Raw genomic sequence first — 14,288 nt, 5'->3', positions numbered from 1 at the left:
CAGCCCTGTGACACCCTGCACCCCCTGCCCTGTCTCCATCCCCCTCTTAAGAATTCTGTGAAGTGAGGTCGAGGCCCTGGGGGAGGACCTGACGCTCCCCAGACGCTGGACAAAGAAACCAGATCCAGTTCTAAGGCATTTTTACGGTATTGCTTTTCTGGTGATTTCATTTGGGCGAAAATTTCTTACTAGTGAATTTGGTGATTAGTATGGGTATTTCTTTCACCCAGACTAACGTTGGACAATAGGCCACCAAATTGAAATAAAACTTGCCAAGAAACAGTAAACACTTACTATTCTAAAATTTGCAGTGTTTTCCATGGGATGTTTTTGTTTAGAGTATCTGCTAAGATTTTGCCAAGGGAAGCTGAGGAGTATTTATTTGCATTGGGGGGAGGGGAATGTCAGGCTTGGAGCCCCCCACATCTGTCCCTGAACTTGATCCAGTAGCAGCACTTGAGTGGCTCCCACTTGAGAGAGAGCTGCCCAGGTTGGGCTGTAGCACACACACTACACACAGCACACAACACACACAGATGTACACACAGAGCGCACACACATACAGAACACACCTACACACATAGAACACTTACAGCACATGACTCATCCAAATGTACACACAGCACATACACAAAACAATAGCACACGTCTCACACACACAATCGACACCCTTCTTGGTTTCGATCGTCATGCCCAGCTTTCTGCTGGGACTCGAACCCCACGAAGACAGGCGGGTCTGCCTGTTCACTGTCGGGCCCGGGGCCTGGCTAGAGTAACAATCATGAACACTTCGCTGAGCTGAAGTGCGGCTGCATTGGCTCCTCGCTTCCAAGGATGCACAGAATGATCCTCTGTCCAATTGCTCAGGCCCAAACCCCACAGAACCTGTCCCCAATTCCTTTCATATCCACTATGCCAACAACTCTTACTGGCTCTACCTCCAGAACAGATGCAGAATCTGACGACCTCCTCCTAGTGTTGGCCTGGTCCAAGCTGTCAGCCTGGCTTTCTTGGATTCTTGCAATAATTTTCAAACTGGACACACTGCGTCTGGCCCCCACACCACCCTCCACGCCACTATCTACACAGCCTGAGTGGGGCTGTTATAACACAATCCAGTTGTGTCTCCCCTCACACCCGCATATCCTCTGTGGCTCCCCAGTTCACTCAGCATGAACACCAAGGTCCTTAGAAGGACTGACAATGTCCCACTGGCTCTGCCCTCACTTAGCTCTCATCTCTTCTCCAACTTGCTCACCTGTTTCCAGCCACTCCAGCCTCCTTGTTCTTCCTAAGACACTTCCCATCAGCTTAGAAAGCCCTTCGGGGCTTTTGCACTGAGGATCCCTCTTCCCTCAATGCTTTTCCTCCAGAATGCACGCAGCTGGCTTCTTCACCTCCTTATCAGCCAACCACTAAGAACTTTCCTGACCCTCTATTCAAAATTGCAAAGCACCACCTCTGCCATTCACCCTCCTTCATTTTTCTCCATGTCATAGCTCCGATCTGACATACTACATATCGTCAGTATTAATTTGCCTATCACCTGCTTCCCCCTCTTAGACAGGGAGGTCCACAAGCAGAGAGGTTGTTCTCTGCTTTGGTCACTACTGTGTCCTTAGGGCCTGGGTCAATGTCTGCGTATGGTGGGCATGCAATCGATACTTGAGAATGAATGAATGAATGAATGAATGAGTGAGTGAGAACAGGCCTGATGCCTCAAAGAAACTCAGCAGGGGCAGAGAGGGGAGACACGGGTTCTAGTCCTAACTCTGCCCCTGGTTCTCAAACTACTCTGGGCAAGTCTTCCTCCATTTTCAAGGACTCAGTTCCTTCTTTTAGAAACGGAGGCACCTGTAATACACACAACTCAGGGAACAAAAAAAAAAACCACTCCACAAACCACTCCACAAAGAAAAAAGACACACTCCACAAAAAGTAAAAGAAGAAAATGTTGGTCCTCTCCCCAAGCCTCCACGCCGCGGGGGGCCAAAGACACAGCTCAGTCCCAAGGCTGCCACCATCCTCTGGCCGGGCAGAGCCCTTTACCTTCGTGGACGCCGTGTACTGGCGGAGAGAGCCTGACGAGTAACCACAGAGAAACTACAGCAGGAGCCACATGCAGGGCGAGGGGAGAAGGGAAGCAAGGAGAAGGCAGGGTCACAAATCAGCACAATTCCTCAGGAGAGCGCCTCGGGGCAGGGCCTGTGCTGGGGGTAACTTGAGTACAGGCACGGAGGGGGCAGGGGCTGCTCTCCCCCCCCCAGCCTTTCCAGGTACCCACCAGAAAACATGGGGACAGAAGGAAAATGTGAAATAAAAAGCACACAATCCTGCAGGAAGCAAGGCCGCCAGACTCCCACCCGAGGAAAAGAGGAAATGCAGCGGGCGGGGAATTCTCCCCATGTGTGGCGTCCACAGCTGCAAATCTGCCATTTATGCCAGTTTCTTGGGATCCACACCCCAGTGTGTCCTCAAGGCTGGGTGTGTCCCTCCACCGTGCTCCAAGTTAGCTGGGGGGGGGGGGGCACCTCCATGGTAAATCAAGTCCGGATCTGCTCTGCGCCTTCTCACATGACCCTTTGCTGGGCTTGTGCCCCACCTACACCCCCAAATCAGTGCCACAAGAGGACAGGATGGGAGGATCTTGATCAGCCCCCGCCCTCCCCGCCCCGCCCCGCTCCCTCCCACTGTCCCAGAGGAGCACAGCTGGAGTTCCAGGCCAAGGTTGGGGGTCTACCTTTGATGGAGCTGGGAGAAGGGGCCTGCCCCCACCACGAAGCCCTGCGCCCCCCTCACCATGGCGACGTCAGCCTGGAAGATCTGCTTGATGAACTTGTTCCTGGAGGAGTGAACCAGCTGGATGATGTCCCCATGCAGCGTGTCTCGGTTCTTCTCCAGGAAGCCTGGAGAGCGGCAGAGAACCGTCACACCTGGCCAGCTCCATGCTCCCACCTGACGAGAGCCAACCCCACCCCAAATCCACTATGTCCAAGCCAAGAGGACCCTCAAAATTCCCCTGTTCATCAGCATCCATTTTATAGTGGAGACACCAAGGCCTGGAGAGAACAGCAGCTGCCCAAGATCACAGAAAAAATGGGGGGCAGAGCCCAGACTGCACTGTTTCCCCAGTCACAGCCGCCCCCCACTTCCAGATCTGTTCAAGGAGAAGGGCAGGAGGCCTCGTTCCTGGGGAGAGAGTCAGGGCTACATTCTTGACTGAACCCCACCAGGGACTAAAATGCCATCCTTAGTCTTTTGAATAAAGAAGTCACAAATCCCTGTTAAATAAGCACATCCCCTGGGAGGGGATATACGCAGGCCTGGTGCCAGCAACAGTCAAGGACTTAATTAAAAAGACCTTGCATTTGGATGGCACACTGTGCCCTCACAGCACGGATGTGCACAACTGCCCCCGGACACGTGGGAAGGTGAGGGCTCTCTCCCCTCCCTCAGCAGGAAGGCAGTGCTCAAAGAAGCTACGTCAGCGAACACCGCACAGCCAGCCCCAGAAGGGTCAAGGCTGAGCTCAGTCCAGGGAGGCCCCCCATCTTACATGGATCCCCAGAGAAGGCTGCCAGTGCAGGGGCTGAATTAGGAACTGGATAATTAATTTCCCTGCCCTGCCATAGCAGTGGTGTGGTGACCCCGGCCCGGCGTCTGGGGACAGTGAGCTGCAGGAGGCACTTGCAAGGTAGGCTCTGCATCTGGGATGGAATTGGGGGGCTCACTATAGGACCCTAAGAAGGCCACTTCTGGGTCTCAGTTTCCTCATCATTCAAAAGGGAAAAATAATCCCTGATGATAATAAAAGCTCTTGTTTCTCTTCAGCTCACCTACCACTACCCAGTTCATCAATGAAATGCCACATAAAGTGTACTTTGTGGGAGAAATTGTTCAAAGTAGCTCAGACCTAGTCCACGACCTTAGTAGGGTCATTTCCCTCTTTGCTTTTCAGTTTCCAAATCCATAAACGCAGATGACATTTATGTTTCCTCCAGATCGAACATTCTATAATTTTATAACTCAGCATAGAGTGCGCTCAGTTTTCATTTCTGTATCCTCAGAACAGCATGGAGCCTGGTACATAATAGATGCTCAGTGAAGGCTGATTGAACTGAATTGAAAAATACAGTCGTCTATTACTCCAAACAACAGTGTTGTCCAGCACGCTTCAGATTGCACATTGGCTCCTTCTTCTCACCAGTGAAGTTGGAGCATCGCAGCAGCCTGACCCACTGACCACTCTCCTGCCTCCTGGACCCACCTCACCAGGAAGGATGAAACCCATGGCCTCCGACCGTGGCTGAACTTGACTGTTCTGAGCCCTCTTCTTCACCTCTCACTTCAAAATGAGCCCAACTGCATATCCCAGGAGAGAAAAAAGATCAATGTCCCCTTCGAAGCTCATACTTGGTCTTGTTGCTGAGTCTTGGTGGGTGATGGTGGTGGTTCTGTTTTGTGTGTGTGTATGTGTGTGTGTGTAGAAGAACTGGGGTGTAGGCCAGAGGTGTAAGGGTGAGAGGATTCACCAGCGACAGAGTGGGGAACAGAACAGGTGGATCTACTGAAATACACTGCTGAGGGAAGTAGCGGGTGAGTCAGGAAAGGTCTGCTGTACCCTCCCTGGCTTGGGCTCGAACTCAGGTTGTAGAGGTGATAGCACTTAGACTTAATCCCTAGGCCACCAGGGAGGCCCGAGGAGGCAGGACTTTGTAACCAAAAAGCTGTATCGTGTCATGGAAGTCTCAGTTTCCCCATAGGTACAAAAGAGCATTGCGCCCTCTCAAAAGAACTGAAAGCAGGGACGCAACCAGATGCCTGCACGCCCACCTTCATGGCACATCATTCACAATAGTCAAGAGGCGGAAACCATCAACATGTCCACTGACAGATGCCTGGATAAATAGAATGTAACATAATACATACGCACACATACATGCCACATAAGGAATGATATTTAGTCATAAAGAGGAGAGAAAAGCTGAATGTCCTACAACACATATGAACCTTGAGGACATTATATTAAGTGAAATAAGCCAGATACAAAAGGACAAATGGTGTATGACTCCACTTATATGAGGAGCTTATAACGGACAAATATGAAGAGACGGAAAGTAGAATAGAGGCTCCCAGGGGCGGGGAGTGGTGGAAGGCTGGGGAGTTGCTGCTTAATGGGTGCAGCTTTCCCGCAGGATGATGAAGGCAACGGAAGTGGATGGTGGTGAGGTCCACAGTCTTGGGAATGAACTTAGTGCTACTGAATTATAGGCTTAAAAATTGTTTAGCAATTTGTTTGGCTAATTTTATATATTTCTTTTACATTTTTTTAAATATAAAAAGAAAAAAAAAAAAGACTGCTGAGCCCAGGGCTTCCTAAAGGCCCTCCGTCTCGGTATTCCAGAACCCTGGTGTCTCCATCTGGCCTGGAGAAGGAAAGACAGCTTCTCTGCCTGATAGAGAGAGAGACAGCCCGCCTGTACCTTGGCTCTCATAGTAGACGACACCCGCAAAGTGGTTGATTCCAAACTGGGTGTCATAGTTGTTCTTGGGAGGAATGTAGTTTGAGTTGACCTTGTGCTGGGAGTTCAATTTATGCAACATGGTGGTGTCTGTGCCCTGTGGAGACCAAGGGGTGGCTGTCAAGTCTACCCCCTACTCATGCCCCACTCTCCACAGGGCCCTACTGCCTTCCCTGCCCATGTCTTTGCCTCTCCTCTTTTGTCTTTCCCAAGAGGATCTGCTCTCTTTTATTTATACCTCACACGGAGGCTCACTGGGCCTTCAGTTCCCCATCCGTTAAAGTGAGTGAAGTTACACAACCTTGAAAATACACTTCAGTTTAAACAGTCTATTAAGGGCCTCCCTGGTGGCGCAGCCGGTTGAGCGCAGCGCTGTGAGTCTGTCCGCAGTCTCCGCTGCATCGGTTCGATTTCTGGCCGGCCAGGGAGATACCCACATGGTGCGGCAGACCTCTCCTGTCTTGCCCACTGCTCCCCTCAGCAGTGTATTTTGGTCCCTCTACCTGTCCTGCTCCCTGCTCTGTCTCTGGTGGATTCTCTCACCCTCCCGCGTCTCTGGCCTGAACCCCAGTGCTTGTATAAATAAATAAATCTTTAAAAAAATTAAATAAAAGGTCTACTAAAATCATGGGAGCAATGTCTCTCTAGCTCCAAGTCATAGTTTGTGTCTGGAACACCTATCCTGTGCCAGCTATGTGCCTAGATCATCGTCATCTGGCCCAGGACCCCTGGACTGTAGGTGACTCTCAAAGGCCAGACAAAAGCCTTTGAAAGGCCCGGAGCCCCCTGAGAGGCTGGCATCCTTCACCCCATTTGGCCAATGAGGAGCACTGAGGCTCGGATGTGCCTGCAGCACACCTTAGGGAACTTGCTCTCCTCGTCGATGAGGGAGATGATGTTCATGGGCTTGTTGGCGATCATGTCCAGGGCGTCCTGGTTGTCAGTAAACTCGATGTGCAGCCAGTCGATGCTCTCCAGGTCATACTCCTCCTGCTCCAGCTTGAACACGTGTCGCACAAAGAACTGCTGCAGGTGCTCGTTGGCGAAGTTGATGCACAGCTGCTCGAAGCTGCAGGGAGGGGTGCAGGGCACAGGTGGGGGCCACCCAGGGCTCCCCTCTGCTGCCTTGGTGTGCAGCGCACCTTTGGACAAATGGTTCCCAATGCTGGATCTCCAGCCCCTGAGTGGGGTGCTTGTCAAATCTAACCCCTTTCATCTACACAAGAGGACATGCCCGCCCAGCGAGGGCAAAGGTCGGAGAGTAAGGCTAAAATCTGGGGCTCAGGAACCCCAGCTGAGGACCATTTTCCCTGCATGACCAAGCCTGTGGGGGAGGATTGAAGAGTGGGTGCCAACCCCCTGGCTGAGCACCTGTGAAGGGAAACCCAAGGCTCTGGGGAGGAGGGTCATAAGGAGAGAGCAAAGGACATGGGCGGGGGCGGGCAGGATTTGTCAAGCAGAGCCTTAGTGGCTGACACCTCTGCGCCACCAACTCTGGGCTCTGCAGGGGACGCTGTGTATTCAGCGTGGGTGTTCAGTGGTGGGTGAAGGCTCCGAGTCACCCAAACATTACAAGAAGTGAAGTGACTCTCCAGGGCCCCACAGCCAGGAAGGAGGGCAGAGCTGCTGCCTCCAGCCCCAGCCACCTGCTCTCTGCAGCCTGGGCTCTGGGGCCGGAGGGTCTGAGATGGTGTAAGAGCGTCCCCTGGCACCCCGGCTGGCCTCAGCTGCCCCAGGGGACTGGAAGGGTTGGGGAGGAAGGGAAGAGCCCACCAGGATGAGGAAGTGCAATTTTCCATCCCCTCAGAGCGTGCTGAGGACTGACTAAGTGCAGTTTCCAGGGAGAGCTATGGCGGCTCCGGTGTCCGCACCGTGGGAGGAAATGCCCACAGCGAGAAAGCCACGTGGTACCTGTTCACAGCAAAGTTCTCAAACCCAAAGATGTCCAGGAGGCCGATGGACCGGCGGGAGTTCTTCACTTCCTGGGACGGGGGCTTGTAGATCGCAGCGTTGATCTTGTCGACAATCCACACGAAGAGCCGCCCGTAGATGCCCTGAGAGGCGCCCGGTCGGCCACTGTGCCCAGCCACACCCTCCTGGGGAGACTGGCCAGGCTGCCGGCCTCACGGCGCCACTCTAGCCCCATCTGCGCTGCTGGAAACCCCAAACCTTTCCTCCAGCTGGTCTCTCTGCCTGCACCCATTCTGGCCTAACAATTGCTGCTTTTCAGAGCTCAGTGTGGGGTCAGCGCCACCAAAACTCTCTGACCTTGAAGCTGGGGAGGGAACTCTCCTTTGGGCTCCCATGTCCCCGTCTATTTGTCTCCATGTCTGGAGGGTCCCAGAGGCCAGCACAGGGCCTGCTGAAGGGTAGGGACTCAAGGGGTGACTCCAGCCTGAGTTTCAAGAGATCAAAGCAGGCCAGGGGGAGGGCTTGAGGGGGCCGGAGCTGGCAGGCCCTGGAGGGCACACACCCAGCTTCCTGTGCAGTGAAAGGGGCTCGGGGGAGGCAGACTCTTGCCCAGCCCCAGAGAGCAGACACTGTGGCCTGGGTCCGGGCCCAGAGGTCCACTGGCTCTGTGGACCCCTTGGGTCCTGCCCACCAACAGCCCCTTGGGTCCTGCCCACCAAAGTCCACTCCACAAACTGCCCACCTTTACAAAGGCGTCCCGCACATCCAGCGCCTGCTCCCTGCTGAGCGGGGTGGACACTGTCTCCCCACGGGTGATGAGGGTGCGGCTGGTCAGGCAGTTCATCAGATCTGGGGGGTTCACCTGGTGGGGCAACAGGCAGGTACTCAGTCAGGCAACCCACCCATCCCTCCCTCTGCCCACACCTAAACTCACTCCTTCACAGGCCTCGTCAACCAGGCCTTGCTCACACTGCTGCCTCTACTAAGAATGCCCTTCCCCACAGCCGAGCCTCCCCAACCATCAGCCCGCCAGCCCTGAGAGCTGCCTGGAAGGGGGTGTTCTTTCCTTACGACCTCTCTCTCCCGGCAGCATGTCAACTGTCCTCCCAGGACTGGCTCTGTCCCTGCCTTTAATTCACGCAAGTTTTTCAGCCAGAATGGAGTCCAGTGCTTGCTCACAGTCTAGCAGACTGACTCACTGAGAGGCCCTAGCCCAGGGTCCCCCAAGCCCCCCACCATCCCCAGAGGCACCATCCCCAGGGATGAGCAGCGAGGCCCCTGGGCGCTGGGCTCCACCCTCTGGGGCCTGTGCCAGTCCAGATCCTGCACTTAGTAAGCTCTTGATAGTAAATTTCTAGAACTCTTCCAGAGGGGTCCAGCCCCCTGTTCCCCACAAGCTCAGTCTTCTGACCCTGAAGTCAAAACTACCCCCACCCCGAGAGGAACAGAGCGGCTGTGGGGACAGAAAGCTGGGCACTGACCTCAAGCAGGGACGCCGCTGTGGCCAGGGACGGGGAAAACAGGACCTCACAGGCATCCAGGTTTTCAAATGTGCGGGCTGGTGGCAGCGAGAAGGCGGGGCGTCAGGCAGGGAGGGTGGGCCTGGGAGCGCCTAGGAGAACCTGGGGTCTGCCCTGCGCTCAGAGGGCACCAGCAGCACAATTAAACGTGTCTCTCGGTCAATACGATTGAGGAATGCCCTCCCCTTGTACTGCGGGCGCCCCGAGGGCAGGCACCGTGCAAGCCCAGCCCCGGCACCAGCAGCGGACACCCGCAGCCCTCTCCTCCCACCGCCGCCCCAGACCCCCAGAGTGACTGGCGCTCGGGCTTTGTGACAAGTGTGTCACTCAGCGCCTGACACCATCTGCCTTTCCCAAGGCCTCAAGGCCTTGGCACAAGCACTTCCTATTGCCTGATGCAGCCTTCATGTCTTTAGTCTTCTAAGACTCCGTGAACTTGAGCTCCTCAGAGCTGGGGTCATTCATTTATCCACTGAGAAAACTCCCCAGAGCTCCTCCTTTGTCCAGGGGCCATGCTGGGCACCAGGGGCAAGAATGGAGGGGACCTGGGGCCTGCCTCAGCGCTGCCCAGAGGTTGTTCTCCGTCTCCTCTCTGAGAACGGCTGCTTCCTCACCCTCGTACTGCAGGTTGCCTAGATGCAGGATGGCGGCCAGGAGCTTCGAGATCTCCCAGTTCTCGGTGTCGGTGAACATGAGCACCTTCATGGCGGAGCGGATGTTGGCGTATTCCTGGCTGTCCTCCCGGCCCTCACAGGTTGTGCAGTTACCCTGTGTGGGCGGGGTGGGGGAGAATGGGGTGCGTCACGGAGTGCCTGGGGCTTTGGGCAGAGACCTTATCTTGAGAGCTCTACAACTCCCTTAGAATGTCTGGAAAGTTCCTGGCTGGGCTTTTCAAGATACACTTTCTACACCTGGGAACCCTGGCTGTCCCTTTTCCCCGAGTCACTCTGCCTGGCAGTCACCCTGACAGCAGCAATACTTTACATTCTCCCCGCCTCCTAGGGCACACCCCCTCAGAAACTTGAACCCCTCACCAGTGCGCCTGGTGTGGATGAAGGGGGATAACTACAGAGAGACCGGCACGGACAGGGGTCTGCCCATCATGTGTGCCTGGGAGCTGTGCGTGTGTATGTGCAAGGGTGCCAGCCAGATACAGGATGTGTCCATGAAGGTCTGTCACACCTACCACTGCATGTACACGTGCATGCACACGCACACATATTGGCCTACATCCCCCAGGTGTCATAGCTCATATTGTACCCACGTAGTCCAGCCCAGCCCAGCTCCAGACAAATAGGCATGGGCTCTCCCCAGGGCTAAGGAAGTTGGTCCCCCAAGCCAGCCTGCTGTGTATGTGGCCCCCACCTGGTGCTAGGTGGCTGCAATGCCCCAGGACCCACTTCTCCTTGGTGGCCAGACAGCAGCATGACACTGCACTCAGCAAGCCCTCGAGGCTGAAGCTGCAGCAGCTTGACCCCAAATCCTGAGGGCCCTGGCGAAGGTCCCAGTCCCTGTGTTCTCAGGGACCGAACTAGTGCAGCACACGGGCAGGGAGGTCTATGAGAATGCATGTATGGCCGTGTGTCAGTCTGAGACGTCACACATTTGGGAATGTGTGAGCTGGTGGAGGGAATTCACCTAGATGTGTGTGCAAGGGGCATGTGACCAAGTGGGGGACAGGCTTCAGGGCACATATGAGCCCAGGGTGTGCTGGGGCAGGTGAGAGGACAGGAGGAAACCCACGCAGAGTTCCCCACTCACCAGGCCTGAGCTACCCTGACCTTGTGGGAGGGGCGTCCCCCTCCCCAGGGGCCCCACCTGGGCCTCACCATGGCCAGGTAATTATAGTCTGTGGCCTGGCCCAGGCCCAGCTTCTTCTTTTGCTCCTCGCTCATGCCCTCCAGCATGCAGTAGAACACGTGGTAGTTCCTTTCATCAGGGGCCTGAAAATGTGAGCACACGGCATTGGGGGGACAGAGGTAGGAGGGCAGGAGAAGGTCATCGGGAAGCAGACAATCAAGAAGGCTGTTGACATGGTTTACTATTTTAACACATGGCTTTTATGAAAAAGCCCCGGCGGGGGCGGGGTTTCACAGTGGGATTCCAGGCTAGGAGCAAGCAGGCAGCAGCGAAAAGACAGGGGGGCTAGTCAGCCTGGTGTGACCCCACCAACCCTTGAGGCTCGGGCCCACCTGGCGACAGACACGTGACTTCTCCAGCAGGTACTGCTCAATCTTGGCGCCCTCGATGGCACCCCGCTTGTTGAAGTGGATGTCGATGTACTTCCCAAAGCGGCTGGAGTTGTCATTGCGGATGGTCTTGGCATTCCCGAATGCTGCAATAGGAGGGGGTCACCGTCAAGGCCAACTCCCCCACAGCCACCCAGCCCCACCCTAGGCCTGGCCCTACCTTCCAAGATGGGGGTGGCCTCTAGCACCTGCTGCTCGATCCAGGAGTGCTGCCCGCTGATGGCCGCCAGGAACTGCAGGATCAGCTTGGTGCTCTCTGTCTTCCCTGCCCCAGACTCCCCACTGCAGAGGGAGCCAGGCAGAGGCAGGGCCCATCACAGCCCTGGCTCACCATCCCCATACTATGGGGTTTCAGGCCCCCCCGCCATCTGATTATATGGACCACTCAGAGCTGGGGGATGGCCAAAGTCACTCAGGGCTCTGCCCATCTGAAGGTTGCTTTCCTTTGCCATCAAGCAGACACACACTCCTCCATCTACGCTTGCTCTAGTAAGACACACACAGTCCTTGATCAAGGCTTTGTCCTTTTACTCCCTGGCCAAGGGAGGGCAGGAGCCTGAGGTCCAAGTGATCAGAATTTAACAGGAGACAACAGTAAACAAAGGTGGCCTCAAAAGCTAGCATGAATGGAGACACAGACCCTGGGGAAGGGGAGGCGATTCTCTACATTATGAGGTGTTAGCAGGAGCACGGAGCGGAGCTCCAGGCGATAAGTCGGGAGCTCCACAGCGCTGCTGGGCCGCCCACCTGATGATGCAGCACTGGTCACGGCTGTTGCGTTTCATGTTGAAGTAACAATTGTCAGCGATGGCAAAGATGTGGGGGGGCATCTCCCCAATCTTCTTGTTGGTATACTGGCGGATGTGCTCTGGTGAATAGATGGAGAGCAGCTGGTAGGGGTTCACAGCCACCAGGATGGAGCCCGTGTATGTCTGCAGGCAACAAGAGACAGGGGTTCACCACTTCCCTGTGGGAGGCTGTGATTCTAGAAAGCTCTCAGGCTTGCCCTTCTGCATCCCTCTGCATGGGGGAGACTTGCATTGGAATCACATGGTCTTGGAATTAGAGGTTCGCCTTTCCAGCGGTTGAGGTGGGGCCTTCAGACTAGCCTGGGGTGTGGCACTGAGTCTTTGCTCTGCAGTGTTTGATGGGGGGAGGAAGGAAGAGGGGAGAGAAGGAAGTAGGGACGCCAAGACTTGATTTCCTTATCTTTACCCGTAAAATGGGCATAAAATATAATGTTTAAGAAAATTAAAGATGTTGCTCTTTAAATTTCATAGCTTGCTTTTGGCACTCCTCAAATGTGGGCTCCCCCCTTTGCCCCAAGCCCTCATCCCCAACATTTGGGGTGACATCATAAATTGAGCCATTCGAGAGTGGAAGCTGGGCTGGTAAGAAGGGAGTGGAACCAATTACAATTTATTGAAGGAGCTGGAGTATGTGGTTTGGGGGCTGGGTAGGCCCAGTTTCTGTAGCATGGAGCCCCTGCTCAGGGGGCAGCACCTCCAGTCATCTTGGGGTGTGTGGGCATAGGGGTTGGATGCACCAGAGCACCTTCTAGGGGACTTTCCCTCCTTGGCTCCTCTGGGGCACAGCCTGGCTGCCTGGGCACAAGATTTCCTGCTATGGGCCTGGAACCCTGCCACCAGGGGGCAGCACAGCCTGGGCCTCCTGCTGCCAGGCCAGAGTGAGCACTCAGGGTCACACCCCCCACCCGCACCACTCCCATACCAAGCCCAAGTTGAAAAGGTCAAGTCCAGCCTATAATTGGTGATGGATGTATTGCCATCTGGGCCTGGAGAGGCCAGAGAAAGATGTGACCATACAGGAGAGGTGACAACCCCACTTGTCCCCTCCCGCCCAGGACATTTCATCAGAGCCACAGCCATGCCCCAGCAGCCTCAGCCCCAGGGAGCCCCGTGGAGAAAGCACTGTTGAGGGGCCGCAGCCCAGGGGAGGGCCCCACCCCCAGCCAGGGGGAGCTGCACAAAGCGGGCCTGGGCTTGATGCCCAGACCTCGGCTCCAATCCTGACCTGTACCCCCTGGGCCAGGACACCTGACCAGAATCTCCTCTCCCATCCAGACTCAACCCCCAAGCAGTGCACACAGAAGCAGCTGAGCTGGCCTGTCATGCACAAGAGCCCAGGCAGGTGGGCGTGGAATGGGTGGGGAAGGAGGCTGAGGGGAACCGCCAAGCCAAGCAGTGCTGAGAGCAGAGCCAGCTCACCCACCCTTCACAGCTGGTCACACTCACCCGCCCTCCACAGCTGGTCTGAGGTTGAAAGCGGGGGCACAGAAGAAAAGGGAGCTGGTCAGTGGGTAATGAAAACATAGAGGTCTTCTCCACCGCCAGCACCCCGTAGTTCAGAGCTGGGCCAACTCAGCAGGATTTGCTGACCTCCAACCCCGGGGCACCTCGGCGGCCATTCCCTCCAGCACAGTCGCCTCACTGAGGGAACTAGCTAGAAACTCGGGTCCTAGGTGGAGGGGTGGGAGGGGTCAGCCACGAGAAACACCCCCCTCTGCCATATCATTCCACTTATTTAAGCCTCAGTTTGCACACCCACCAGGTGGCTAAAGACCAAAGGGCCTGTTACTTTGACAGGTGTCTGGTATCAAGGGGCTGTCCACAGCACTGCTTCCTTTCTCCTTAACAACAGGAAATGCTCATCCCCTGGCCTCTGATGACCATGTGGCAGGAGGCTGGCTCCAGGTAGTCATTCAAGGATCCTTCACCCAAACAGGCAGGAGCCTAACAGCTGTGGGCCAGGACCAGGGTGGGAAGGCCCAGGGTTGTGGGCGCTCAGATGGGGCTTATGGATTCCTCGAGGTAAGGGGTTTCAGGAGACGGGGGGGCAGAGAGCTTCTCAGCGGGTATCCAATGCGCAGGCATGAAAGGGCAGGACATTTGGAAGGTCTGCTGGAAAAGGTCACCCTGCCAGCCCTGGGAGGATGAGAGCAGTCGTCTGCCGAGCCTGGAAGTGCAGACACTATTTCAGGCCTAATGACCCAGTGGACAGGGAGCGGGACAGAGAGGAGGTCTGAGAGAAGGCTCGCTCACCCAGGCCATGCTCTTCTCTCACCC

The 14,288-nt window shown here is 55.5% G+C and overlaps 1 protein-coding gene across 8 annotated transcripts in view; it reads right to left on the bottom strand.

Annotated features, from left to right (window-relative positions):
- MYO7A (myosin VIIA) overlaps positions 1-14,288 on the bottom strand; it is a 77,915-nt gene that overhangs the window by 37,217 nt on the left and 26,410 nt on the right. For 4 of the 8 annotated variants that reach the window (XM_054699552.1, XM_037523015.2, XM_054699557.1 and 1 more), the window contains 11 exons: positions 11,950-12,134; positions 11,363-11,484; positions 11,146-11,288; positions 10,783-10,896; positions 9,568-9,721; positions 8,915-8,991; positions 8,176-8,295; positions 7,434-7,576; positions 6,381-6,591; positions 5,484-5,619; positions 2,800-2,906 (listed from right to left, as the gene is read on the bottom strand). In XM_054699552.1, coding sequence (XP_054555527.1) covers positions 2,800-2,906; positions 5,484-5,619; positions 6,381-6,591; positions 7,434-7,576; positions 8,176-8,295; positions 8,915-8,991; positions 9,568-9,721; positions 10,783-10,896; positions 11,146-11,288; positions 11,363-11,484; positions 11,950-12,134 — 1,512 coding nt within the window. Of the gene's footprint in view, positions 1-2,049; positions 2,104-2,799; positions 2,907-5,483; positions 5,620-6,380; positions 6,592-7,433; positions 7,577-8,175; positions 8,296-8,914; positions 8,992-9,567; positions 9,722-10,782; positions 10,897-11,145; positions 11,289-11,362; positions 11,485-11,949; positions 12,135-13,457; positions 13,476-14,288 lie in introns of all 8 variants that reach the window. The other 4 variants (XM_054699553.1, XM_054699555.1, XM_054699554.1 and 1 more) reach the window with 2 other exon arrangements.

Source organism: Talpa occidentalis, unplaced genomic scaffold, assembly GCF_014898055.3.
Source record: "Talpa occidentalis isolate TD23 unplaced genomic scaffold, MPIMG_talOcc4v2.1 talOcc4.3, whole genome shotgun sequence".
Lineage (NCBI taxonomy): Eukaryota > Metazoa > Chordata > Mammalia > Eulipotyphla > Talpidae > Talpa > Talpa occidentalis.
This window is presented reverse-complemented; position numbering and strand designations above follow the sequence as displayed.